General features: G+C 42.3%; 2 protein-coding genes across 2 annotated transcripts; one reads left to right on the top strand and one right to left on the bottom strand.

Annotated features, from left to right (window-relative positions):
- Positions 1-232: 232 nt before the first annotated feature.
- LOC139534331 (ER membrane protein complex subunit 4) lies at positions 233-7,019 on the bottom strand. The gene is made up of 6 exons (XM_071333392.1): positions 6,665-7,019; positions 5,682-5,794; positions 5,073-5,187; positions 4,755-4,908; positions 3,623-3,783; positions 233-699 (listed from the first exon to the last, which is right to left on the bottom strand). Exons 2-6 carry the CDS (start codon positions 5,780-5,782, stop codon positions 664-666), a joined length of 567 nt encoding a protein of 188 aa, XP_071189493.1. The 5' UTR covers positions 5,783-5,794; positions 6,665-7,019; the 3' UTR covers positions 233-663.
- Positions 5,781-27,490, top strand: LOC139533321 (adenylate cyclase type 4-like). The gene is made up of 5 exons (XM_071331378.1): positions 5,781-5,798; positions 5,951-6,037; positions 20,588-20,647; positions 25,534-25,641; positions 26,095-27,490. The coding sequence occupies exons 1-5, from the start codon at positions 5,781-5,783 to the stop codon at positions 26,227-26,229; spliced, it is 408 nt and encodes a 135-aa protein (XP_071187479.1). The 3' UTR covers positions 26,230-27,490.
- Positions 27,491-27,883: the final 393 nt, after the last annotated feature.

The raw sequence follows: 27,883 nt of genomic DNA, 5'->3' as shown, positions 1-27,883 counted from the left end.
TGGCATGAGTTAACTGACTAACATTCCGGATTTCGCCAGGACACTAATGAATTGCCTTTGTAATTCAATGCAAAAGTAACCTACATGTACCTCTCCAAATGTGTCCCCATAGCCTTCACCAATGTGCCCAACTTTCCCTTTCCTTCACTGCCGGTCTGACCCTATGGCCTGCCCTCCCTGTTTTCGGCACAGGGAAAATGTTTGTAAAGGGTGTCCAAGGTTAAACGCAAAATTAAAATTCCTAAAAAGTGTTTATTCCAGAACGACATTTCCACATTTGACAGTAAACTTAGTTCCACACATTTCTAATGACTGTCATCATTATATTTAACAAACAAATGAACTAGTTAACCCTTTTATTTGACAAAAAGATAAATGAAAAATATATTATGGTGACACCTTAAGTTGACCGCGTGGATTTAGTAGAATGATGAACGGTTTTACAAACATGACATTTTCCTATTATCAGATGTTGAATGTGTTCTGTAACATTTTATAACCTGTGACAAATTAAATCTCAAATGACAAACAAAATGTAGATACATAAAAAGCTTGAGGATTCTACAAAAACCTAAAAGCCAGAGAATTGAAAAGACTTGGAAGAGATTTAATGTATTAATAGAACAGTTCAGCATATTTCAGTATGTGTGCCTTCTGTCCTCTTCACAATACCATCCCTCCACCCATGATCTCCATCCTCTGCAGAGAACAGAAAAAGATCACAGTTTATATATTTGTACTACCCATTACAACAGGAACAGACATTGTACAATTTTATGCATATTAGGCTTATGGGTTGTTGTATGTATACTGAACAAAAACGCAACATGCAACAATTTCATTGATTTTACTGAGTTACAGTTCATATGAGGATATCAGTCAATTGAAATGAATTCATTAGGCCCTAATCTATGAATTTCACATCACTGGGAATACAGACATGCATCTGTTGGTTACTGTTGGTTACTGTTGGTTAATAAAAATGGGTCTCAGGATCTCATCACTGTATTTTTGTGCATTCAAAATGCCATTGATAAAATGCAATGGTGTTCGTTATTCGTAGTTTATGCCTGCCCATAACCCCACCGCCACCATGGGGCATGTGGTCTGCGGTTATGAGGCCGGTTGGACGTACTGCCAAATTCTCTAAAATGACGTTGGAGGCAGCTTATGGTAGAGAAATTAACATTAAATTATTAGGCAACAGCTCTGGTGGACATTCCAAGTGCACGCTCCCTCAAAACTTGAGACGTCTGTGGCATTGTGTTGTGGGACAAAACTGCAAATTTCAGAGTGGTCTTTTATTGTCCCCTGTACCAGGTGCACCTGTGTAATGATCATGCTGTTTAATCAGCTCTTTGACATGCCACACCTGCCAGGAGGATGGATTATCATGGCAAAGGAGAAACGCTCACTAACAGGGATGTAAACGAATGTGTACAAAATTCTAGAAAAATAAGCTTTTCGTGCAAAATTTCTGGGATCTTTTATTTCAGCTCATGAAAAATGAGACAAACACTTTACATGTTGCTTTATATTTTTGTTCAGTGTATGTATGAGTATATTTAGGGGTTCACAACAAAGCTGATATGGGAAAAATAAATAAATCCAATCACTGACTTTGTTTTGTGGAACACCCCTCCTGCCCCTTGTCACCAGAAACAACTTAAATGACGGCAGTCTCAGACTAATGCATGTAACGAACGACAAAGCAACGGAAGAATTTAATGTGTTTTCCTCCATCTTGACATTTTGGAAAACCTTAAAAATATTATAGTCATGAACCATAAGTCCAAAGACCACAATGTGGCATGTAGGCCCATGGTACATCTCTTATCTCTGTTTGAGAAAAGCTAAGGGATTGGTTAAGAGATGGCTGAGTTACTGATAAAATCAGGAAATCAGACTTGATGTGTCCATTTAAATCCACTCCACAATGGCCTATCAACTTTAGACTTTTTAGGGTCATCAAAGACATTACCATGATGAACCATGTTAATTTTGGCATTGATATCTTAAAGAAATAAGGGCTTGTTAGCTAGCATGAGTCATCTCAGCCATTTTCTTGTAAAACAGCTCAGCTAGCTAGCGAAATGCTAATTCACAATGCTAACGTTAGCTAGATAACGTGTTAGCTAGACTGCTTCTAGACTTGGGAGCTCATGGGGGCTTCAGGAGCCAGCAGGTTAGATGATTCCACCATGGGCAACAAATGGCTACTAGAACTGAACTGATGTACATGGGGCAATGAAATTTGGTATGTGAACCTTATAAACTCAGCAAAAAAAGAAACGTCCCTTTTTCAGGACCCTGTCTTTCAAAGATTATTCGTAAAAATCCGAATAACTTCACGATCTTCATTGTAAAGGGTTTAAACACTGTTTCCCATGCTTGTTCAATGAACCATAAACAATTAATGAACATGCACCTGTGGAACGGTCGATAAGACACTAAACAGCTTACAGACGGTAGGCAATTAAGGCCACAGTTATGAAAACTTAGGACACTAAAGAGGCCTTTCTACTGACTCTGAAAAACACCAAAAGAAAGATGCCCTGCTCATCTGCGTGAACGTGCCTTAGGCATGCTGCAGTACTTAATGCAGCTGGTGGCCACACCAGATACTGACTGTTACTTTTGATTTTGACCCCCCCTTTTGTTCAGGGACACATTATTCCATTTCTGTTAGTCACATGTCTGTGGAACTTGTTCAGTTTATGTCTCAGTTGTTGAATCTTGTTATGTTCATACAAATATTTACACATGTTAAGTTTGCTGAAAATAAATGCAGCTGACTTTACGCTGAGTTTACGTCCTTAGAATCTTTGAATATAAAGTCACCAGACCAGTTGGTGGCAGTATATATTATTGGCACCAGAGGATACTAGAGCAATAATTATTGATCAAGTGGACTTTGTCTGATGCAAATGTAAGATTATGAAGGTGGACATTGTGGATTTTCGTGATTCGTATAATCACATAGTTGCCCTCATTTTTTATTTAACCTTTATTTAACTAGGCAAGTCAGTTAAGAACAAATTCTTATTTACAAGGACGGCCTAGGAACAGTGGGTTAACTGCCTTGTTCTGGGGCAGAATGACAGATTTTTACCTTGTCAGCTCGGGGATTCGATCTAGCAACCTTTCGGTTACTGGCCCAACGCTCTAACCACTAGGCTACCTGCCGCCCCTTATGTGGTCTGAACGCAGTGAAAAGTGGATATTTTATTAGGTCAAATTTAAAATGGCATGTCCTGCCACTTTCAGCCAGCGTATTACAGCTGTGAGAGTGTATCGAAGTATTTTGGAACGCTAATGTGGAGTGTTCCAACAGATTTCAATTCTAAGTGGTAATGCTTTCAAAAACTGCACGTAAAGACAATTCCTACATGATAATGCATGCTTTGTTATCCAACTGATCATGTATTTTCTGTCATCCTGTGAACCCTGTTCATTGCTGCTAGAAACTATGATTTTTGCTGTTTTTCGTATTTTTTTAATCACAACAGCAATGTAATGTATTCATTACACATGACAAACCTGAAAAAGAAGTTAATAATCATCCTATAACACATAAGAGAACAGGAAATTGGACGGATAACAGCATAGAAAAAAATATCACCTGAGGCGGTTCTATGAAAGCGAGCCAATCAGAAGAGTGAGTTGGGAGAAGACCCATTGACTGACACTTGTAGATAGCCAATGCCGAGCCCAACAGGTTCCCTACAGAATAGACCAGCCCCTGGAGCCACTGCTGGTTAGAGTTCTCCAACAGCTTGAATGCTGAAGAGAGAAAGGGCAAGAGTGAGCAGTGATAACACGCTTATAAACGACATTATACAAACCGGGTAGTTAGGGTCCCAGATGCTGATTGGCTGAAACGTTATTTCAGCTTTGTGTAGATCAGACAATATACCACAGATATGACACAAATACTTATTTACTGTTCTACTTATGTTGTTAACCAGTTTATAATAGCATTAAGGCACCTCAGGGGTTTGTGATATGGCCAATATACTCCGCTTTGCGTTGTGCCTAAGAACAGTCCTTAGCCGCGTTTGATTGGCCACTATAAACTGGGTGGTTCGAGCGCTTAATGCGGATTGGCTGAAAGCCGTGGTGAATCAGACCGTATACCACGGGTATGACAACACATTTATTTTTACGTTAGTAACCAGTTTCTAATAGCAATAAGGCACCTCTGGGGTTTGTGATATATGGCCAACATACCACGGCTAAGGTCTGTGTCCAGGCACTCCGCGTTGCGTCGTACAAAACAACCCATAGCTGTTGGTCTGTGATATATGGCTAATTGTACCACGGCTAAGGGCTGTGTCCAGGCACTCACCCCATACATGGAAAAACAGATAGTCCAAAAATAAATCAAAAGGAAGTTCTGGAGAGCTCAATGACAAAGGTTGGTGAACACTGCTGTAGTCTCAAAGAGCTAGGCACTGGCAGAGCTACTCTTTGGCGTATTTGTACAGCTGTAGTGACGATTGTATTGTATTATGGATCTCCTATATCTGGTTCAACCTGCCCAGAGACTATGGATGAAAATGTGCACTTTTGATAACTGACTCATACATTGACTGATGTGGAAACAAATGTTGATTGAGGTGCACTGTCTGTACCTGTTGAAACACATTTCTTTCATATTGTGAGATGCAGGGCACCCTTGCAAAAGAGACATTGGTCTCAATGGGACTCCCTGCTAAAAGAAAGGTAAAAATATATATACAATAAATACTCACTGGCAGACATGGACATGAGAGCCTGGATGGGCCTCCAGGCCATCATACAGACCATCATGATAGGGAAGATTGAGATGGTGTTCCCAGACATGTACATGATGAACAGGTTCATGGGAATCTGCTTCAGAGGGCCCAGGGCCACGTCCCAACAACGCTGTTATAGAGGAGGGAGGAGGTAGAGAGAAAGGGTGATGGGGTAAGGAAGGGAGAGCAAGTTAACAACAATATATTAATAAAGTAAGATGAAAAAGTAGAAAACGCAAACTTTGTGAACAATACATCATGATGTTGTGAAATCACCCTCTTCTGGTGACCTACCTTTTCCACCAGGTTTTTGTCTGTTTCCTGGATGCTGGTGTCTGGGACTGGTTTGTCTGAGTATCCAATGGGGTACATCACATCTCCCTGGTTACTCTGTCTGTCTCCACGACCCCTGGAAGACAAAGAGGACAGTTAGAGGGCGATCCATGGGGAAGAGGTCGGAACAGAAGCTTTAGGTTATAGATTAGTTATAACAAGGTGGATCTTGAAGCATTTCATGCCTGTTTATCTGTGTAACTGTTGATCTGGACTCATTTGAAATGTCAGCACAATATCAAGTGTATCAGACAGGATGACAGTGGGGAAAGATAGAGGTTGTGTCAAAGGGCAGGCCGGATTCAAACAAATGCAGACACTGACATTTTTTATTTATTTAAAATGTAACCTTTATTAACTAGGCAAGTCAGTTAAGAACAAATTCTTATTTACAATGGCGGCCTATCCCAGCCAAACCTGTGATATGGGACTCCCAATCACGGCCGGATGTGATACAGCCTGGATTCGAACCAGGGACTGTAGTGATGCCTCTTGCACTAAGATGCAGTGCCTTACACCGCTGCGCCACTCAGGAGCACTGAAGACGTGAGCAGTAAAATGCAGTCTTACCTAGCATTGCCCAAGCTCAACTCCAGAGCCCATTTCATCCTCCTAGCTCCTGCTCCTCTTGTAGACACTGCCCCTCCTCCCTGTCCCCCTGGAGACGCCATGGCAATGTATAACTATGTTGAACCACAAGAAGAACACAATATTATAACATGAAAGGAACATGACTGAGTGACATTTGACAATGACCAAAACATAGATATTTTATTTTTGCTGCGCTTCATAGAAGATCTTGCTAGTGTCAGCGACTAGGTTATTCCTAACCCATTCAGCGCCTATTGACGACAGTATCTTCTGGCTGGGGGTGTTCTGTTAAGAGCCCCGGCAATCGTTCTGAACGTTTAAATGCATCGCTTACGGTAAGGTTTTGGTTAACACAAGGAGCGTATCTTTCATATCTGCGAGGAATAATAATAAAACATGTTAAATTAACACACGTTATATGGCTGATAGTGTTGTTTACGGAAAGACAGGGGAGGCCCACTGTGTTAATTAGCTATGTAGCGTGCCCCCGAAAAACGTTTCGCAAGCGATGTTTGACGTTTCTAAACGTTAAAACACAGCGTCGGAATGGACAGTTACGGATAGTATTTCTTAAACTAGGCTATTCCAAGACAACCCCTGACTAGCTACGAAGTGAGGCATTGGCTTGACATAAAGCAAGATGGGGGTGAAATGTTCAGGTTTCTTAGTTTAACGTTACCTATCTAAGTTAGCAGCTAGGCCATCATTGCTGGTCATACAAATACTTGTATTACATATGCACTAGGGTTAGACTATAGGTTTATGGACTAACGCTACGCTAAATGACACACAATTATGATGCTGTCCAGTATTGCATTCATGAAAACTGGTACTACTGCTAACAACGTATAAACATGCATAGTTAGCTACTGCTAGGTTAACCGAAGCAGCTAGCTAGCGTGTTAGCTCACACATCTAGCCAGAGAAAGAGGCTTAAGAGATAAAATGACAACACTCCTCACCTTAGAGACGTTCCAACTAGTGTTTACTTTACTTTTATGTTACTCTCGAGCAGAATTAGCCAACTGTACGTGAATATTCGTCTAATTATTCACAAGCAGTTAATTCAGCTTAAATCGACGACATACGATGGCCGGGCACACAATAGTGACGTTTTAGTATTGGCGTCGCGCTTCACTTCTTCTTAAAATGTTATGTCAGACTATACCTATTGGTGTATTTCCGCCACCTACTGTACGGGGTATTGAAACCAAAATAAATCAAACAACAATCCAACTCGTTCAGTCACATTCAAATCACATCCCTACACAGGCTCAGGTGCATCAATCGACAGGATTCCTTGTAATGCCTCTGCAGAAAAAGAGTCAGCTGCACTTACAATGATGCCTATTTTCTCAGATTTTCTCTGTTTGCGCTTTGCAGTTGATAACCAACATAATGAGAAGGGAGACTCATCAAAAAAACAATAGAGTGGATGTTAGTGTGCTTCTGCACTCCATCTACCATGCGGTCAGTCATTGTGCACCAACCACTTGATCCAATTTTTCACGTACAGTGTATTCGGAAAGTATTCAGACCTCTTCACTTTTTCCACATGTGTTGCTGCACAGCTATTTTCAGGTTTTTCCAGAGATGTTCAATCGGGTTCAAGTCCGGGCTCTGGTTGGGCCACTCAAGAACATTCAGAGACTTGTCCCGAAGCCATTGTCTCTGCTGTGAGCTTAGGGTAATTGTCCTGTTGGAAGGTGAACCTACACCCACAGTCTGAGGTCCTGAGCGCTCTTGAGCAGGTTTTCATCAAGGATCTCTCTGTACTTTACTCCGTTCATCTTTCCCTCTATCCTGACTAGTCTCCCATTCCCTGCTGCTGAAAAACATCTCCACAGCATGATGCTGCCACCACCATGCTTCACCGTTGGGATGGTATTGGCCAGGTGATGAGCGGTGCCTGGTTTCCTCCAGACATGATGCTTGGCATTCAGGCCAAAGAGTTCAATCTTGGTTTCATCAGACCAGAGAATCTTGTTTCTCATGGTCTGAGAGTCCTTTTGGCAAACTCCAAGCAGGCTGTCATATGCCTTTTACTGGGGAGTGGCTTCTGTCTGGCCACTATACCATAAAGGCCTGATTGGTGGAGTGCTGCAGAGACGGTTGTCCTTCTGGAAGGTTCTCCCATTTCCACAGAGGAACTCTGGAGCTCTGTCAAAGTGACCATGGGTTCTTGGTCAGGTCCCTGACCAAGGTCCTTCTCCCCTTGATTGCTCAGTTTGGCAGGCGGCCAGTTCTAGGAAGTGTCTTGGTGTTTCCATACTTCTTCCATTTAAGAATGATGGAGGCAACTGTGTTCTTGGGGACCTTCAATGCTGCAGACATTTTTTTGTACCCTTCCTCAGATCTGTTCCTCGACACAATCCTGTCTCAGAGCTCTATGGATAATTCCTTCAACCTCACGGCTTGGTTTTTGCTCTGACATGCACTGTCAACTGTGGGACCTTACATAGACAGGTGTGTGCCTTTCCAAATCATGTCCAATCAATTGAATTTAGTGGACTCCAATCAAGTTGTAGAAACATCTCAAGGATGATCAATGGAAACAGGATGCACCTGAGGTCAATTTTGAGTCTCATAGCAAAGGGTCTTAATACTTATGTAAACAAGGTATCTGTTTTTAATTTTTTATAAATTTGCTAAAAATTCTAGAAACCTGTTTTCGCTTTGTCATTATGGGGTATTGTGTGTAGATTGATGAGGATGTTTTTTTATTTAATCCATTTTAGAATAAAATATCAAAATGTGGAAAAAGTGAAGGGGTCTGAATACTTTTCGAATGCTGTATATTGCTTTGTATTTACTTCTAGTGCCACCCCAGAGATAACACTCTTGATAGGCGCCCTGCTTCGAAGATCCATACATGACACATTTCAATCCGACATATTCTTGAGGCGCAGAGCACGCTCCTTCTGTTCCATAGAAACACAAAAAAATAAAATAAGCCCAGCTCTCATTATTCTCATCTACGCCATCTCATCCAACGCATCCACAGTTTTAATTGAGACGCCAATCGGATCTCCCAGGTAACAACATTGATCTAAAACCCTTATTACAACCAAAAATGTTTGTCGAGACACATGTAGGAGTCACAAAACGGCCGGCGGGCAGGCTCTCTTAAGGAGGCGGGGTCTAGCCTTAGTTTTTCATAGAATGCTTCTGCTTTCAGGGATATTCAAGGGGCAAGAACTTTTTGAGATATGCAGTACTGCAGACTTTCCTTTGCCCTGTAATCATGGGGTTATTCAGATCTGAACACCAGGTAAGTAGACTCTGCAGCCCTCAATCTCCCAATTTCAATACCCCTGCTATATCATAGTTGACGTCTCTCACCTTCCCTGTCGGTCATACTGTCAAAGAAAAGCCAGTTGTCAGGGCGGGGCCCGTGCTTGATGAAGCTCACCTAGTGACTGGTCTCGAAGCACGTCACAGCAAAGAGAGACAATCGCTGACAAGTTCCATGCAGTGGGCCGTGCACGGACCCCCAGCCACATCCATCTGACATGAATTGTGGGACTGACGCTTCCTGTGGGTGTGTACCTGATGGAGGGAGGAAGAGAGGGGGGAGGGAGAGAAACAAACAAACAGAGATAGAGAAGGTGGAGAGGATTGAGTTGGTCACGCAAAAGGGACTTATACAAATCAAACTTTATTTGCCACATGCGCCGCTACAGCAATTGTAGACTTTACCGTGAAATGCTTACTTACAAGCCCTTAACCAACAGTGCAGTTCAAGAAGAAGAAAATATTTACCAAGTAGGCTAAAATAAAAAGTCATAATAAAAAAGTAACAATACAATGGTACTGAATTCCGATTGGGTAGAGTTGTATGTAGCTATAGCAGTGAAATTGTCCCATGAGGCGGATCTAGCATCAGCGTCACCTCCACCAATCCTACCCTTAAAGCTAGAATCCGCAGTATGCATTTGAAGCAATAACAAAGCTGTCACCCAGCTTCTGCTTTTGTAAAAAGCTGAGGAATGGGCCTGGAGAAATGCAACCACTCTCAAACTCATAGACAGAGCTATGCATGCAAGGACTGACCATCCATGATATCAAAATGGGATAGTTCACCCAAATTACAAAATTACATATTGGTATCCTTACCCGGTAAGCAGTCAGTCTATAGACAAGCTGTGACAGCAATCCATGTTTTGGTTTGGTTTCCCTGGGACTGTTTCCACATGCTAACATTTTAGCATTTGTGGCACAAATTCTATTCAAGTAATGTGACCAATATTAGCATTTTTTGCGCATCATGTTCAAATCATCTATACATTACTTTATTTACCTTCATAATCAATTTGAGATACTTCTGGATGATTTGGACATGCGCGAAAAATGCTGATATCAGTCCCATGACTTGAATGGGATTTGTGCCACAAATGCTAAAACATTAGCATTTGGAAACGGTGCCAGGGAAACTAAACCAAAGCAAGGATTGCTGTCATAGACTGTTTACAGTGTAATGAAACCAATGTGTTATTCTATACAGTGTCTGTTTACATTTACGTTGTTTACAAACATTGGATAAAAAACAAACATATATTTTAGGTTCTGATGGGGAACAAAAGTTGAACTAAGCTCATGAGGCATTTAGAAGTTATATTAAGGCAGTTCCCATACCAAGCGGTGATGCATCAAGTCAAGATGCTCTCAGTGGTGCAGTTGTATAACTTTTTGAGGATCTGAGGGCCCTTGACACATGTTTTCATGGACCACGGTAACCAGGCCCCAAGTATCTGGTCTGGAGCGTGAAACCACTAGCTCTGCTGGTCAACTACTGTGTAGCAACCTAGCGGTGCCAAAAGCCCTGGTCTGCCTTAGAAAGCCTATGTAAATTACAATCGACAGAATGGCGGCTTTGGCCTCTAAAATGTGTTTATTATGGTCAAGTTTGATCCTGATGGTGAATTATTTTACAGTTCGCTACAAATTGAGATTTTTAATTAAATAGTGGTCCATTCTGACTACTACATTTGTTGTCACGCCGGACCACGTGCTGACACAGACCAATCACTGGCCGACAGGCTACAAGGAGGCTCCCGGTTGACTCTCTCAGGCAGGATGAAAACCACTACATCGACCGTGATCCTTAGCTTTTATTTATTTATTTTTTATTTGTATTATAATTTTTTTAAATTGAATATTCAAAACATACAATATACTTGCAGTGAAGCCGCTCAACAACTACATCATACCAATCATCCAACAGATTCCCATTCAGAGCAACACACAGAAAGAAGCATCCAGGGTCAATGCCCTGCTCAAGGGCATGTTGACCGATCTACCACCAGGCCAAAAAACATGAAACCGAACCCTCCAAGATCCCCCCACAGTTCCCCAATAGCTGTCCCTCAACCATTCGAGACCCCTCCCACAGTCCCCCCCAGGAAGAAAAATAAAAAATACAATTAATTCCATTCCCCATCCCCAAGAACACCCCAATGCACTAAAAACCAAGAAAATTAACTAAAGAGAAAAAAGGAAAAGACCGAAGAAAACAGCAAACAACAATGCAAATTAAAAAAAAAACAAAGAACATCAAGGAAACTAAAATCATAACAGCAATGCCAACTGTATATGTTTGTGTGCATGTCTGGCACTATTACATGTATATGTGTGTTCTTGTGTTTATTTGAATGAGAGTGTGTGTATATGCATGTGTACAAACACCTGCACGGCATCAGCCTCAGGCAAACCGGTATTAGTTGTAAAAACACTGCCACTTAGTGTCATTCAAATGTACTTTTTATTATGTTTTATTTTGACTTTTATTTGTATTTTTTATTTTATCTTTGACCATAATTCTATCTCCCACACAGCAACTCCACTCCCACTTATCTCCAATTCCACATACCAACACTAAGCTTACCTCAGCCAATCCCATCTATCTCTGCTTGCCACTCAACACATATCTTTCAACTATGCTGTGATGTTTAACGTACAATTGCAATCTATCTAATCGAATAGAATCCACAGATTGCGAGTTGAAGATAAATACTTTTACTAAGAGTATTAGTATATTAGTAATTGACTGACCCGGTCTCTACAGATCTCCTAACAGTTCTATTTATAGGGTCAATTTTAGATCAATGCTATGCATTTTCAGCCATTCCTGAACCTGAGACCAGAAACAGTCTACCTGAGGGCAATACCAAAATACATGGTCTATTGATTCTGTATCCTCACAACAAAATCTGCAGAGCTTCGATGATTTTATGCGTCAAATATTCCACATTTTGTTGGTGGCAAGAATTCTATATAATAATTTTTGCTGAAAAGCACGAAGTCTTGAATCTTGCGTTGTTTTATATATCAACTCATACACCCTGTACCATGGAATCGGTACATCAAAAATCTCCTCCCAACTATTTTGCAATCTGTATTGCACAGTTGTCAACATCCTGGTTCTCAAAAGAAATTGGTATACTTTCCTATTTATGCTATTTTTATTCTTCCGCCAATTTTAAAGTAAAAAGCTGTAATCAATTGGTTGTACTCTTGGATTGAGCAGACCTTTCCGTACAATTCTGATACCTCCATGAAGGACATAACTCTACCATTCCAATTTACAATATAATTTCAAAACAAAATACCCTTTTCAAACATATTTCCCATAAATACAGTTATTTTATCAATTAGCACATTTGAGTTTAGCCATAATATTTGTTCTATCTTTTCAGGGGGATGAAATTAAAATTGTAGCCAGCTCTGCAATGCTTGTTTGAAAAAGAGAGATACTTTGAAAAAAGTATAATTTTTTATTAATCGAAAATGAGACATGGCAATCTGCACAAAGGCAAAAAGGCCATTTTTAAACAACGGATTCGTTTTTCTTAGTAATCTACTTGAGATCCATTTAGGGTTCAAATACAACTTTTGAATGAGTGAAGCTTTTAGAGAGAGATTTAGTGCTTTTATATTTAATAATCTCAACCCACCCAATTCATATTCATTATATAGATAGGCACATTTAATTTTGTCTGGTTTAGCGTCCCAGATAAAGTGAAATATTTTTTGCTCATATGATTTGGAAAACGAATAATCAGGAGTAGGCAGCGCCATAAGTAAGTGAGTAAACTGAGATATGACTAAGGAGTTAATCAGGGCAATTTTTCCATAAATAGACAGGTATTTACCTCTCCATGGTTGCAGGATCTTGTCTATTTTTACAACTTTCTATTGAAATTCATTGTGGAGAGCTTATTTATATATTTTGTGATATGAATACTGAGTATGTCTACTTCACCATCAGCCCATTTTATAGGTAAACTGCAGGGTAATGTAAAAGTTGTATTTTTTAAGGATCCAATATGTAATATTGTACACTTATCATAATTAGGTTTTAGTCCAGAGAGTACAGAAAAGTTCTTCAATGAGACATTGCAGGGATCTAGCTTGCGGACTTAATATAAAACTTGAGTCATCGGCATACAGTGGGGAGAACAAGTATTTGATACACTGCCGATTTTGTAGGTTTTCCTACTTACAAAGCATGTAGAGGTCTGTAATTTTTATCATAGGTACACTTCAACTGTGAGAGACGGAATTTAAAACAAAAATCCAGAAAATCACATTGTATGATTTTTAAGTAATTAATTCGCATTTTATTGCATGACATAAGTATTTGATCACCTACCAACCAGTAAGAATTCCGGCTCTCACAGACCTGTTAGTTTTTCTTTAAGAAGCCCTCCTGTTCTCCACTCATTACCTGTATTAACTGCACCTGTTTGAACTCGTTACCTGTATAAAAGACACCTGTCCACCCACTCAATCAAACAGACTCCAACCTCTCCACAATGGCCAAGACCAGAGAGCTGTGGAAGGACATCAGGGATAAAATTGTAGACCTGCACAAGGCTGGGATGGGCTACAGGACAATAGGTAAGCAGCTTGGTGAGAAGGCAACAACTGTTGGCGCAATTATTAGAAAATGGAAGAAGTTCAAGATGACGGTCAATCACCCTCGGTCTGGGGCTCCATGCAAGATCTCACCTCGTGGGGCATCAATGATCATGAGGAAGGTGAGGGATCAGCCCAGAACTACACGGCAGGACCTGGTTAATGACCTGAAGAGAGCTGGGACCACAGTCTCAAAGAAAACCATTAGTAACACACTACGCCGTCATGGATTAAAATCCTGCAGCGCACGCAAGGTCCCCCTGCTCAAGCCAGCGCATGTCCAGGCCCGTCTGAAGTTTGCCAATGACCATCTGGATGATCCAGAGGAGGAATTGGAGAAGGTCATGTGGACTGATGAGACAAAAATAGAGCTTTTTGGTCTAAACTCCACTCGCCGTGTTTGGAGGAAGAAGAAGGATTAGTACAACCCCAAGAACACCATCCTAACCGTGAAGCTTGGAGGTGGAAACATCATTCTTTGGGGATGCTTTTCTGCAAAGGGGACAGGATGACTGCACCGTATTGAGGGGAGGATGGATGGGGCCATGCATTGCGAGATCTTGGCCAACAACCTCCTTCCCTCAGTAAGAGCATTGAAGATAGGTCGTGGCTGGGTCTTCCAGCATGACAACGACCCGAAACACGCAGCCAGGGCAACTAAGGAGTGGCTCCGTAAGAAGCATCTCAAGGTCCTGGAGTGGCCTAGCCAGTCTCCAGACCTGAACCCAATAGAAAATCTTTGGAGGGAGCTGAAAGTCCGTATTGCCCAGCGACAGCCCCGAAACCTGAAGGATCTGGAGAAGGTCTGTATGGAGGAGTGGGCCAAAATCCCTGCTGCAGTGTGTGCAAACCTGGTCAAGAACTACAGGAAACGTATGATCTCTGTAATTGCAAACAAAGGTTTCTGTACCAAATATTAAGTTCTGCTTTTCTGATGTATCAAATACTTATGTCATGCAATAAAATGCGAATTAATTACTTAAAAATCATACAATGTGATTTTCTGGATTTTTGTTTTAAATTCCGTCTCTCACAGTTGAAGTGTACCTATGATAAAAATTACAGACCTCTACATGCTTTGTAAGTAGGAAAACCTGCAAAATCGGCAGTGTATCAAATACTTGTTCTCCCCACTGTACATGGACACCTTTGTTTTTAAGCCTTGGATTTTTAATCCTCTAATGTTGTTATTGGATCTGATTTTAATAGCTAGCATTTCGATGCGACGAATAACAAATAGATATGACAGCGGACACCCTTGTTTAACTCCTCGACAATTCAAAACTCTCTGAGAAGTAGCCGTTATTTACTATTTTACACCTGGGGTTGCTATACATTATCTTTACCCATTTTATAAGAGAATTACCGAAATTGAAAAAATCCAGGCATTTATAAATAAAATCCAGTCTTACTTTATCAAATGCCTTTTCAAAATCCGCTATAAATACCATTCCTGGCTTCTTATATGTTTCATGATGTTCTATTATTTCTAGTAGTTGTCGTATATTATCTCCAATGTATCGTCCATGTAAAAAACCTGTCTGATCAGGATGAACAATACCTGGTAAAACCTTTTAAATTCTGAGTGCTATGCATTTTGCTAGTATTTTTGCATCACAACATTAAAGTGTAAGGGGCCTCCAGTTTTTTAGATAGACTGGGTCTTTATATTTGCCATCTGGGTCTTGTTTTAATAATAGAGAAATCAGACCTTCCTGCTGAGTACCTGACAGACTACCATTTCTATAGGAGTAGTTAAAACAATCGAACAATGGAGCTTTAACTATATAAAAAAATACTTGATATACCTCTACAGGTATGCCATCAAGCCCTGGGGTTTTTAGCCTCAATTTCTTCCTCTGTAATTTGGCCTTCGCACTGATCTTTCTGTACATTTGTACAATAAGTTCCTCGAGTTCCTTTTGTTTTTCCTCTAACTTATTTTGTATCTCTGTAGTATCGTTTATTGCTATCTACCTGTACTATTAGTTCATGGATTTCCCTTGTTAGTCTTGTCTCTTTAGCCAGAAATTGCTTTTTTATTATTGATGAACAAAGGTATCCCAAACAATAAGGGGATTTGCTGAACCTATATTATACTGGAAAAATTCAGTTATAAATTATTTTGTCTTAGTTAAAAATAAGTTGTCCTCCAGTAAACTTTGATTAAATTTCCAATATCCCCGTGGAAAATCTATAAGAGTTATGTGAATGCCAATTAGATGATGATCCTGTCAGGACCCGGTTACAAACTCGGGTCTCCGGTGTGAGAAACAGTCACTTAGTAAACTGAGCCACTAATAGTCGGCAGAACCCAGAAGATGAGGCAGACACAGCAGTACTAGAGACGGTGGTTTAATAAAGTAAAAAGGAAAAGATCTTCAGGCAAAAAATATAAATCCACACGTCAAAAGTAATTCCAAGAGAAAAAATGTATATCCTCCAAGACACAAGGAAAAATCCACAAAGTGGTAAGAAAAGCAGGGAAAAAACAAACCTCAAAAGAATAATCAAAAAAATAAACAAGAACAAAACCAGAGTACCTCAAGAAAATCCAACTAGAGAAACAAATGTTCACAGCATGGCTGGGGCTGGGTGCTAACATACAAACACAGAGCAAAGAACTGAGGAACACTAAGGGTTTAAATACTTTCAAGGGAAATGAGGCACAGGTGCAAATAATAACTGGAACAAGGGAAAAAACAAAAGGGTCAAAAAAGCACAATGGGGGCATCTAGTGACCAAAACCTGAACAATCCTGGCCAAATCCTGACAGAATCCCCCCCCTAGGAACGGCTCCTGACGTTCCTACCAGCCTTCTCAGGTTGGAGGACCCTGAACTGACGAATGAGGTCAGGGTCCAGTATGTCTTTGGCAGGAACCCAGGAGCGCTCCTCGGGACCGTAGCCTTCCCAGTCCACCAGATACTGCCAGGACCGCTGCACCCGGCGGGAATCCAGTATCCGATGGACGGTATAAGCCGACTGGCCTACGATGACACGGGGCGGAGGGGGAGGTCTGCCTGCCCGGGATAGGGGGAGAAAAAACAACAGGTTTTAATAAAGAAATGTGAAACGTGAGATTAATCTTAAGGGTTCTGGATAAGTGCAGGCGATAAGTAACGGGATTCACTCTCCTGGCAACCTTAAAGGGACCGATGTATTTCTGGGACAGCTTGCGAGACTCCACCCGTAGCGGTAAGTTCTTAGTTGAGAGCCAGACTCTCTGGCCGAGGCGCAGGGTAGGCCCGGGACGGCGACGTCTGTTGGCTTGTCGTTGGTACCGCTGTGAGGAACGCAGAAGATTAAGATGGGTCTTCTTCCACGTAAGCCGACAGCGTCTGATGAACCTCAAGGCTGAAGGCACTCTGACTTCTGCCTCCTGGTCCGGGAACAATGGAGGGGCATAGCCAAACTGACACTCGTGCGGGGACATACCAGTGGAGGAGGAGTGCAAGGTGTTGTGCGCGTACTCGGCCCAGACAATGAAGGACGACCATGTGGACGGTTGGTGGAGACCATACATCTGAGGGTGGTTTCCAGCTCTTGATTCATCCTCTCGGTTTGGCCGTTGGACTCCGGGTGGTACCCTGAAGATAGACTGGCAGTGGCCCCTATGAGTTGGCAGAAGGCCTTCCAAAACCTTGAGGCGAACTGGGGACCTCTGTCGGAAACCATATCTTGAGGAATGCCGAAGACTCGGAACACATGGTTAATCACCAACTCAGCCGTTTCCTTGGCAGAAGGTAACTTAGTCAAGGGGACGAACCTGGCCGCCTTAGAAAACCTGTCGATGATGACTAGGATAGTAGTATTACCATAGGACGGAGGAAGGCCAGTAATAAAGTCCAACGAGATATGGGACCAGGGTCGGTGGGGAATAGATAAAAGGGTGAAGGAGTCCTTGAAGGCGGAGGTGAGAAGATTTGCCCTGGCAGCACACGGGACAGGCCTTGACGAAAGTGGCAACGTCTTCTTTTATGGTGGGCCACCAGAACTTTCGCTGGATGAACTCCAAGGTGCGACCTACGCCCGGGTGACAGGTGAGGCGAGAGGAGTGCCCCTACAGAAGGACCTGGGTCCTCGCTGCCTTGGGAACAAACAACCGATTGGCAGGACCTCCTTTAGGACCCGGTTCGATGGCTTGAGCTCGTTTCACGGTATCCTCAACTTGCCACGAGATCGGAGCCACGATCTTAGCGGCAGGAAGGACAGGCATGTCAGTATCTTCTCGAATGGCAGGAGCGTAGACTCGTGACAAGGCGTCCGGTTTGAGATTCTTCGACCCGGGTCTATAGGTGAGGATAAACTGGAATCGATTGAAGAAAAGAGACCATTGAGCTTGTCTGGAGTTCAACCGCTCAACCGAAGCTTCTTGTCTTCACCCCTCTGAGACAGGACAGCACCAACACCAACCTCTGATGCGTCTACCTCCACCACAAAAGGTTCATCCGCAGTCGGTAGTGTCAGGATTGGAGCTGAGAGGATGCGCTGCATGAGTCCTTGGAAAGCCGTCTCAGCTTCTTTTCCCCACAGAAACCTTCCGTTGCCACCTTTGGTTAAAGCTGAGAGAGGGGCTGCCACCAAGCTGAAGTTCTTGATGAACTTGCGGTAAAAGTTAGTGAAGCCCAGGAAACGCTGAACTTCCTTAACGGACTTGGGGGTGGGCCAATCCGCTACCGCCCCTACCTTCCTGGGGTCCATCTGGACTCGACCGGGTTCCACTACAAATCCCAGGAATTGTACTCGGGGGGGAATGGAATTCACATTTTTCCGGCTTAACGTACAAATGGCTGTCTAGGAGGCGTTTGAGTACTAGTCTGACATGCCATGTTCTTGAAGGGAGCTCGAAAAGATGAGGATGTCATCCAAGTAAACGAACATGAAGATGTTAAGCATATCCCTAAGCACATCGTTTATGAGCGCTTGGAACACAGCTGGGGCGTTGGTCAGGCCGAAGGGCATCACTAAGTATTCGTAGTGACCAGTAGGCGTGTTGAAAGCGGTCTTCCACTCGTCACCGGGTCTGATCCGCACAAGATGGTATGCGTTCCGCAGGTCAAGCTTAGTGAAGACAACCGCTTCCTGGAGCAGGTCAAAGGCTGTGGCCATAAGGGGTAGCGGGTAGCAGTTACGAACGGTTATGGCATTGAGTCCCCGGTAGTCGATGCAAGGACGTAATCCACCGTCTTTTTTGGCCACAAAGAAAAACCCTGCTCCCGCCGGCGAGGTGGATGGACGCATGAGGCCTGCTGCCAGAGTGTCCTTGATGTAGGTATAGCAGCTCGTTCGGGAGGAGATAGGGAAAAGATCCGACCCCTGGGGGGGCAGGTGCCCGGAAACAGGTCGATGGGGCAATCGTAAGGTCTATGGGGTGGTAGCATGGTGGCCCTCTGTTTGCTAAATACCAGTTTGAGGTCATGGTAACACTCGGGAACTCGGGACAGGTCGATGGATTCTAGAGACTCGGGAGGAGAACTCGGGGAACTCGGGAAGATACAAGTGGCTTGGCACGTAGGACCCCACTGCTTGATAGTGCCCACAGACCAGTCGATGTGAGGGTTATGGCTGTGAAGCCAGGGGTCTCCAAGGACGAGAGGGAACTCGGAACAGGAGATCAGATGAAAGTTCATCACTTCCTGGTGTTGGGAAACTGAAAGTCGCAAGGGGGTAGTGACACGAGTGACAAGTCCAGATCCCAAAGGGCTTCCATCCAACGTAGTAACCCTCATGGGGTCACTTAGAGGTCCAGAGGGAACGCCATTCTCCTTCGCCCAGACACCATCCATGAAGTTACCTGCGGCTCCAGAGTCTACCAAGACATCAGAGCAACCATGAGGGAATCTCATCTGAGTCAGAATTGGATGTTCATATGATAGGGAAGATATACAAAATTTGCAGAGAGCATATCCAACTGACATGCTCTTAGAAAAAAATATAAACTGTTAGAACCAAGACTTAAAACGAACTGATGTTGGCACAAGATGGAGGGAAAGTTGGAGCATAACTAACCAAATTACAGTTAGCGAAAATGTACACTTAATCCAGTATAAACTAATGTATAGAATAGAATTAATTATACAAGTGACAAAATTCACCAATTCTACAGAACAAAAGCAGAGTCATGTCTTAAACTAATAATATGACTCAATAATCCATGCTTTCTGTGAATCCTATAAAGTCCGGAAGTTGTGGGCGGAGCTAGAAAGTTGGATGTCAGAAGTATTACAATGTAAACGTACTTTTAATCCATCTGTCTGCATATTGCAAGACATGACATATGGGGGTGTAGTGAGATACCCAAAGGGCTGGACGATTCTCTTCTCATCTTGAAAAAATGTATACTAAAAACTTGGAAATCAATAACACAACGAAAAAAATCTGATGATTTATTATTTAAATATTGAAAGTCTGTGGGCTACAGAGAGAAACAAAATGGTGCAGTTTCAGGCCATGTGGCGGATATTGATGCAGGCGCTGGAGATGGGGGTGTGTGTTAGTGGGTTTGGGCAGGTGTGATGTAGTTGATGTTTGTATGATGTTGCCATTTGTATGTTTTGTATTGTTTATAAAATATGAAATAAAATTGTACAAAAATAAAACGTTTTGTCATAGTGTGGTGCTCAGTACCTGGATGTGCAAACTACAAGCAAGCACAGGCTGCTGGGGTAACATTTAATCAGTTACCTTAATAAGATGTCGGACAGAGGTAACATAGCTAACTTAGCTAGCTAGCTAGCTAGCGAACTACATTTGTTTATCTTCATAATACATTGGCTAGATATTTCAAAGCAAATCAATGTAATTAGCCAGCTGCTATCTGGCAATGTGATTTGTAACTTTGTAAGCTATCTTTAGCTACGTTAGGTTACGTTAGCTACAGCCTACCATACCGTATCTAACCATTAGCCAGCTAACTAGCTAGCTTCGTAGTGGCTAACGTGACTGGCCTATGTGTTTTATTTACAGAGTCCGATCCCATCAACATCTGCAGCGGCATCAACATCAAGCTCAGCATCAGGAACTAATGTAAGTCACCTTTGCTAAATCTTTCCATGACTCCATGATGAGAAAATAAATATAAATATACTGGAGCTAGGCATAAACATGATCCGTGTTTTGTTGTCATAGTTGGTGTGTTTATAAGTAGGCTACAACTTCTACTGTAGTTTTCTCTGTATTATGGAGGCTTAGTTGATTGTTTATGCAAAACTTGAAGCCTAAATTGGAGAAAAACAGAGTTATTAGTAAGGAGGGGATGGTGTGGGTGACTGACTGGTGTCTGTTGGGGGTGAGTATTGTGTGTGTGTGTGAAGGTTAGTCCGCATCGACACAAGGGGGATGGGTGTATATAGTACCTTGTTTGAGTGTGTATTGATGGGTTCAAAGTAGTAAAATGTTTGCTAATCACTTATTAGTGTACTGTATGTCCTACAGACTAATCCTGCTGCTTCTGCTTACAGTGCCTTGCAAAAGTATTCACCCCCCTTGGTGTTTTTCCTATTTTGTTGCATTACAACCTGTAATTTAAATAGATTTTTATTTGGATTTCATGTAATGGACATACACAAAATAGTCCAAATTGGTGAAGTGAAATGAAAAAAAAACGTATTTCAAAAATTCTAAAAAATAAAAGAAAACGGAAAAGTGGTGCGTGCATATGTATTCACCCCCTTTGCTATGAAGCCCCTAAATAAGGTCTGGTGCAACCAATTTCCTTCAAAAGTCACATAATTAGTTAAATAAAGTCCACCTGTGTGCAATCTAAGTGTCACATGATCTGTCACATGATCTCAGTATAAATACACCTGTTCTGAAAGGCCCCAGAGTCTGCAAAACCACTAAGCAAGGGGCACCACCAAGCAAGCGGCACCATGAAGACCAAGGAGCTCTCCAAACAGGTCAGGGACAAAGTTGTGGAGAAATACAGATCAGGGTTGGGTTATAAAAAAATATCAGAAACTTTGAACATCCGACGGAGCACCATTAAATCCATTATTAAAAAATGGAAAGAATATTGCACCACAACAAACCTGTCAAGAGAGGGCCGGCCTCCAAAACTCATGGACCAGGCAAGGAGGGCATTAATCAGAGAGGCAACAAAGAGATCAAAGATAACCCTGAAGGAGCTGAAAAAGCTCCACAGTGGAGATTGGAGTATCTGTCCATAGGATCACTTTAAGCCATACACTCCACAGAGCTGGGCTTTACGGAAGAGTGGCCAGAAAAAAGCAATTTCTTCAAGAAAAAAATTAGCAAACACGTTTGGTGTCTGTCAAAAGGCATGTGGGAGACTCCCCAAACATATGGAATACGGTACTCTGGTCAGATGAGACTAAGATTGAGCCTTTTGACCATCAAGGAAAACGCTATGTCTGGCACAAACCCAACACCTCTCATCACCCTGAGAATACCATCCCCACAGTGAAGCATGGTGGTGGCAGCATCATGCTGTGGGGATGTTTTTCATCGGCAGGGACTGGGAAACTTGTCAGAATTAAAGGAATGATGGATGGCGTTAAATATAGCGAAATTCTTGAGGGAAACCTGTTTCAGTCTTCCAGAGATTTGAGACTGGGACGGAGGTTCACCTTCCAGCAGGACAATGACCCTAAGCATACTGCTAAAGCAACACTTGAGTGATTTAAGGGGAAACATTTAAATGTCTTGGAATGGCCTAGTCAAAGCCCAGACCTCAATCCAATTGAGAATCTGTGGTATGACTTAAAGATTGCTGTACACCAGCGGAACCCATCCAACTTGAAGGAGCTGGAGCAGTTTTGCCTTGAAGAATGGGCAAAAATCCCAGTGATTAGATGTGCCAAGCTTATAGAGACATACCCCAAGAGACTTGCATCTGTAATTGCTGCAAAAGGTGGCTCTACAAAGTATTGACTTTGGGGTGGTGAATAGTTATGCACGCTCAAGTTCTGTTTTTTTGTCTTATTTCTTGTTTATTTCACAATAAAAATATTTTGCATCTTCAAAGTGGTAGGCATGTTGTGTAAATCAAATGATACAAACCCCCCCAAAATATATTTTAATTCCAGGTTGTAAGGCAACAAAATAGGAAAAATGCCAAGGGGGTGAATACTTTCGCAAGCCACTGTATGACTACCTTGACAATAGCTTTAGTAGTGCAGAGCACTAAGCAAGGGGCACCACCAAGCAAGCGGCACCATGAAGACCAAGGAGCTCTCCAAACAGGTCAGGGACAAAGTTGTGGAGAAATACAGAGAACCACTGTGGACCAGTGGTTCCCAAACTTTTTATAGTCCTGTACCCCTTCAAACATTCAACCTCCAGCTGTGTACCCCATCTAGCACCAGGGTCAGCGCACTCTCAAATGTTGTTTTTTGCCATCATTGTAAGCCTGCCACACACACACTATATGATACATTTATTAAACATAAGAATGAGTGTGAGTTTTTGTCACAACCTGGCTTGTGGGAAGTGACAAAAAGCTCTTATAGGACCAGGGCACAAATAATAATATAATAATAATCAATCATTTTGCTCTTTATTGATCCATCTTCCATATAAAACCTTATTTGTTCATGAAAAATTGTGAATAACTCACCACAGGTTAATGAGAAGGGTATGCTTGAAAGGATGCACATAACTCTGCAATGTTGGGTTGTATTGGAGAGAGTCTCAGTCTTAAATAATTTTCCACACAGTGTCTGTGCCTGTATTTAGTTTTCATGCTAGTGAGGGTCAAGAATCCACTCTCACATAGGTACGTGGTTGCAAAGGCCATCAGTGTCTTAACAGCGCGATTTGCCAAGGCAAGAAACTCTGAGCGCAGCCCTATCCAGAAATCTGGCAGTGCCTTCTGATTCAATTCAATTTTCACAGAACCTCTTGTTGCAATTTCGATGAGGCTCTCTTGTTAAGATATCAGTAAGTGGACTGGAGGCAGCGCATGAAAGGGATAACGAATCCAGTTGTTTGTGTCGTCCATTTCGGGAAAGTACCTGCGTAATTGCGCACCCAGCTCACTCAGGTGCATCGCTATATCACATTTGACATTGTCCGTAAGCTTGAGTTCATTTGCACGCAAAAAATCATACAATGATGGAAAGACCTGTGTATTGTCCTTGTTAATGCAGACATAAAAGAGCTCCAACTTCTTAATCATAGCCTCAATTTTGTCCGCACATTGAATATAGTTGCGGAGAGTCCCTGTAATCCTAGATTCAGATCATTCAGGTGAGAAAAAACATCACCCAGATAGGCCAGTCGTGTGAGAAACTCATCATCATGCAAGTGAACAGACAAGAAAATGATGGTCAGTAAAGAAAACTTTGAGCTCCTATCTGAATTTTTTTTAAACATGCCAATACTTTGCCCCTTGATAACCAGCGCACTTCTGTATGTTGTAAAAGCGTTACATGGTCGCTGCCCATATCATTGCATAATGCAGAAAATACACGAGAGTTGAGGGTCCTTGCTTTAACAAAGTTAACCATTTTCACTGTAGTGTCCAAAAAGTATTTCAAGTTGTAAGGCATTTCCTTGGCAGCAAGAGCCTCTCGGTAGATGCTGCAGTGTACCTAAGTGGCGTCGAGAACAACAGCTTGCACGCGCGTTACCACTCCACTATGTCTCCCTGTCATGGCTTTTGCGCCATCAGTACAGATACCAACACATCTTGACCATCAAAGTCCATTTGATGTCACAAAGCTATCCAGTACATCAAAAATATCCTCTCCTGTTGTCCTGGTTTCAAGTGGTTTTCAGAAGAGGATGTCTTCCTTAATTGACCCCCCATAAACGTAACAGACATATACCAGGAGCTGTGCCAGGCCCGCCACGTCTGTTGACTCATCCAGCTGTAACGCATAGAATTCACTGGCTTGTATGCGAAGCAGTAACTGTTTCAAAACATCTCCTGCCATGTCACTGATGCGTTGTGAAACAGTGTTGTTTGATGAAGGCATTGACTGTATAGTTTTTTGGGCCTTTTCCCCCAGCATTGTCCCAGCCATATCCGTGGCAGCAGGAAGAATGAAGTCCTCCACAATAGTATGGGGAGTTTATATGTCTTACTACTCGAAAGTCGTCTTAATTCTCGCTCAAAAAACTCCCGTGGCTTATTTTTCAAATTGGCATGTTTAGTTTCTAAAAGTCTGCGCAAGAGTGAAGGTTTCATTGAGTTGTGAGATAGTACTTTGGCACATAACACACTGTGGCTGAGGAAAGGCACTACTCCTAGTATAAGTGAACCCCAAAAATCAATGTAGATCTCATTATATTTGGGCCTCTTCGATTATCCAACGTCCCTGTCTGTTGTTCGGTGCTTTCCCGGGTAAGGTGGCAGTAGCTCTTCGGCTACATCAGATTTACAACTGTCAGTGTCCATGCTAGCTGGGCTAGCAACACATGTATAATTACTGATGCTAGCATTGGATGTGCTCGTGGAAGCAGAACAACTTGTGTCGTCGACAGGTGCAGGTGTAATACTGCTGGAAGTAGCAATACTACCAGTAGAGCTGGTATGTATCTCTATGGGCCTTACTTTTTTTTAACCATTTATTCATTTTCGAGCAAACGGAATGAGCAGCCGCTACGTTTGGCTACATACAGACCGTTAGTGGAATTCCCACGAGAGAAATGTATAGCTTTGTTGGAAAATCGAAATGGACTGTTCGAAAATGTGTATAACATTTTTATTTGATGTACCGCCAACGGCATTGTGCGTACCCCTGGGGGTAGCCGCCCTATATAATGCACTACTTTTGAATTGGGGGCCATTTCAGAGCTTTGTCTGGAACTACTCAGAAGGGAAGAAGGGACAGGAGTTTTTCCTCAACTGGTAATCTGACCATGAACTGACCATCAGTCTGTCACCAAACTTGACCCTTTTTCTCTTTCTATGCCCCCCCCCCCCCTCTATTCTCTCTCTCTAACAGCTTCTCTCTAAGCCAAAGTTCTGTTCTGTGGAGAAGATTAAGACTATTGGCAGCACCTACATGGCAGCTGCTGGTCTGACCAATCCTGCTATAGGGGACGAGCGAAAGGTTGGTAGTGGCCTATTAAAATAAAGCTCTGTTCTGCCTCACTGGGTCCTGTTCAAATACTTGTAAAAACACAACCTTACTTACTTCCCTCTCTAAGGTAGTCAGGGATCTCTACATGATTGGATAAGCAAAATAAAGGTTACTTATTATCCTATTGCTTTCCACAATCAAATATCGTCACATCAATGAAGTGAAAGCTCTTAACTCTTGGAAGTTAGGAAGGAGGAAATCCATGTCTGAAGTATTTATTCGAACACGGTCTCTAGTCTGTCTGCCTGTATGGATTCTAACTGAGTGTTCTGATTCAGTGTATTCTCATAGCCTGGTTAAACCTAGACTGAAGGCTGCACTCACCATTGATTCTTACTGAGTGTTCTCTTAGCCTGGTTAAACCAGACTGAATTCTGAGCTCACAATTGATTCTGACTGAGTGTTCTCTGTCTCCACCAACAGGACTGTGATGTGTCCTACAGCCATGTACGCAGCATGGTAGAGTTTGCCGTCGCTCTGAAGAACAACTTGGAGTCCATCAACCAACACTCCGTCAACAGCTTTAAGCTACGCATCGGTAGCGTTCTATCGTTCTGACCTCTCCAACCAATCATCATCACGATCATCACGACAAAAAGAGATTGAGACTTTTACAACTAAACTCCCTTGATTTGATAACCATTTTATTTTTGGCAGTGAAACGAGGCTACTCAGGAGAGAGAAAAAACATCGCCCAAATGTTATAGCCCCGTCGGAAAATAGTAATGTACTGTTTGAAAATGTGAAGAAGAAAAAAAAGAAAATGATTTGGCGTACCCCCGACGGCATTGCACGTTTGAGAATAGCTGCTGTAGACCCATTGGATGAAAGCTTTCAGCCGGGAACAAGCTCAACATCACCTGACTCTGAAGAGGAAAAGACTGCGTAGGCCTGGCAAAGCCAAAGTGTATAGTCTATGTCCAAGATCATGACCAGCTGCCGTTGCCCGACACAAGACGACGTTCACCAGCTGAAGAACACTCAGGAGCCCGACCTTTAACATTCAGCCAACACAACATCCATATTCACTTAGACTGATGTGTAGCATAATATAGAATGCCTAGTATGCTCACAACTGCATTGTGCGGAAGACACATTTCAGTTGAATACATTCAGTTGGACAACTGACTAGGTATTCCCCTTTCCCTTTGGTATAGAAAGCTCTTGTACATAAAATAAATGATGCAGGGAGCAGATGTATCATTTCAACTTGAATTTGTTGGCAAGCAAACATGCTTCAATATAACAGTAGATTAGTCTGTCATTGTAGCAAATAAGTAGACGGCTTGTATTCAAGACTATGTTTATTTACTCTGGAGACCGAGGTGAGTTTACACAACAGTATGCAGGAACAGTTCTGGCAATGTACGGCATATACAGTGAATTCGGAAAGTATTCAGACACCTTGAATTTGTACCACAATTTGTTACGTTACAGCATATTCTAAAAATGATTCAATTGTTTTTTCCCCCCCTCGTCAATCTACACACAATGACCCAAATGGCACTAATACATGTTCCATGTCTCAGTTGTCTCCCGGCTTAAAAATCCTTCTTTAATCTGTCCCCTCCCTTTCATCTACAGTGATTGAAGTGGATTTAACCAGTGACATCACTGAGGGATCATAGCTTTCACCTGAAGTCACCTGGTCAGTCAGTCTGTCATAGACAGAGCATGTGGATCATAGCTTTCACCTGAAGTCACCTGGACAGTTAGTTTGTCATGGAAAGAGCAGGTGTTCATAATGTTTTGTACACTCAGTGCATACAGCGGAAGGAAAATATACTACTAACGCCTATAATAAATACTACAAAGGGAATACTTGCATATGGTGTGTTGTTTTGTTGTTGTTACCCTTATTTTACCAGGTAAGTTGACTGAGAACAATGACCTGGGGAATAAATGAGCCAATTGGAAGCTGGGGAGGATTAGGTGACCATGACAGTATGAGGGCCAGATTGGGAATTTAGCCAGGACACCGGGGTTAACACCCCTACTCTTACAATAAGTGCCATGGGATCTTTAGTGACCACAGAGAGTGTAGGACACCTGTTTAAAGTCCCATCCAAAAGACAGCACACTACACAGGGAAATGTCCCCAATCACTGGCCAGGGGTATTGGGATATATTTTTTACCCTAGATAAACTCCTACTGGCCCTCCAATACCAGTTCCAGCAGCATCTGGTCTCCCATCCAGGAACTGACCAGGAC

Source organism: Salvelinus alpinus, chromosome 11 (assembly GCF_045679555.1).
Source record: "Salvelinus alpinus chromosome 11, SLU_Salpinus.1, whole genome shotgun sequence".
NCBI lineage: Eukaryota > Metazoa > Chordata > Actinopteri > Salmoniformes > Salmonidae > Salvelinus > Salvelinus alpinus.
The sequence above is the reverse complement of the archived record's forward strand: the minus strand, read 5'-3'. Positions and strand labels throughout refer to the sequence as shown.

What these genes read in the sequence shown, in the direction of transcription:
- LOC139533321 (XM_071331378.1), top strand. An exon ending in GTTTAAATGCATCGCTTACG is followed by an intron (nt 6,038 to 20,587) that starts GTAAGGTTTTGG and finishes TTTTATTTACAG; the next exon opens with AGTCCGATCCCATCAACATC. An exon ending in GCTCAGCATCAGGAACTAAT is followed by an intron (nt 20,648 to 25,533) that starts GTAAGTCACCTT and finishes TCTCTCTAACAG; the next exon opens with CTTCTCTCTAAGCCAAAGTT.
- LOC139534331 (XM_071333392.1), bottom strand. Translation starts at nt 5,782, where the DNA reads ATGGCGTCTCCAGGGGGACAGGGAGGAGGGGCAGTGTCTACAAGAGGA. An exon ending in TTGAGCTTGGGCAATGCTAG is followed by an intron (nt 5,188 to 5,681) that starts GTAAGACTGCAT and finishes TTTGTCTTCCAG; the next exon opens with GGGTCGTGGAGACAGACAGA. An exon ending in ACAAAAACCTGGTGGAAAAG is followed by an intron (nt 4,909 to 5,072) that starts GTAGGTCACCAG and finishes CCTCTATAACAG; the next exon opens with CGTTGTTGGGACGTGGCCCT.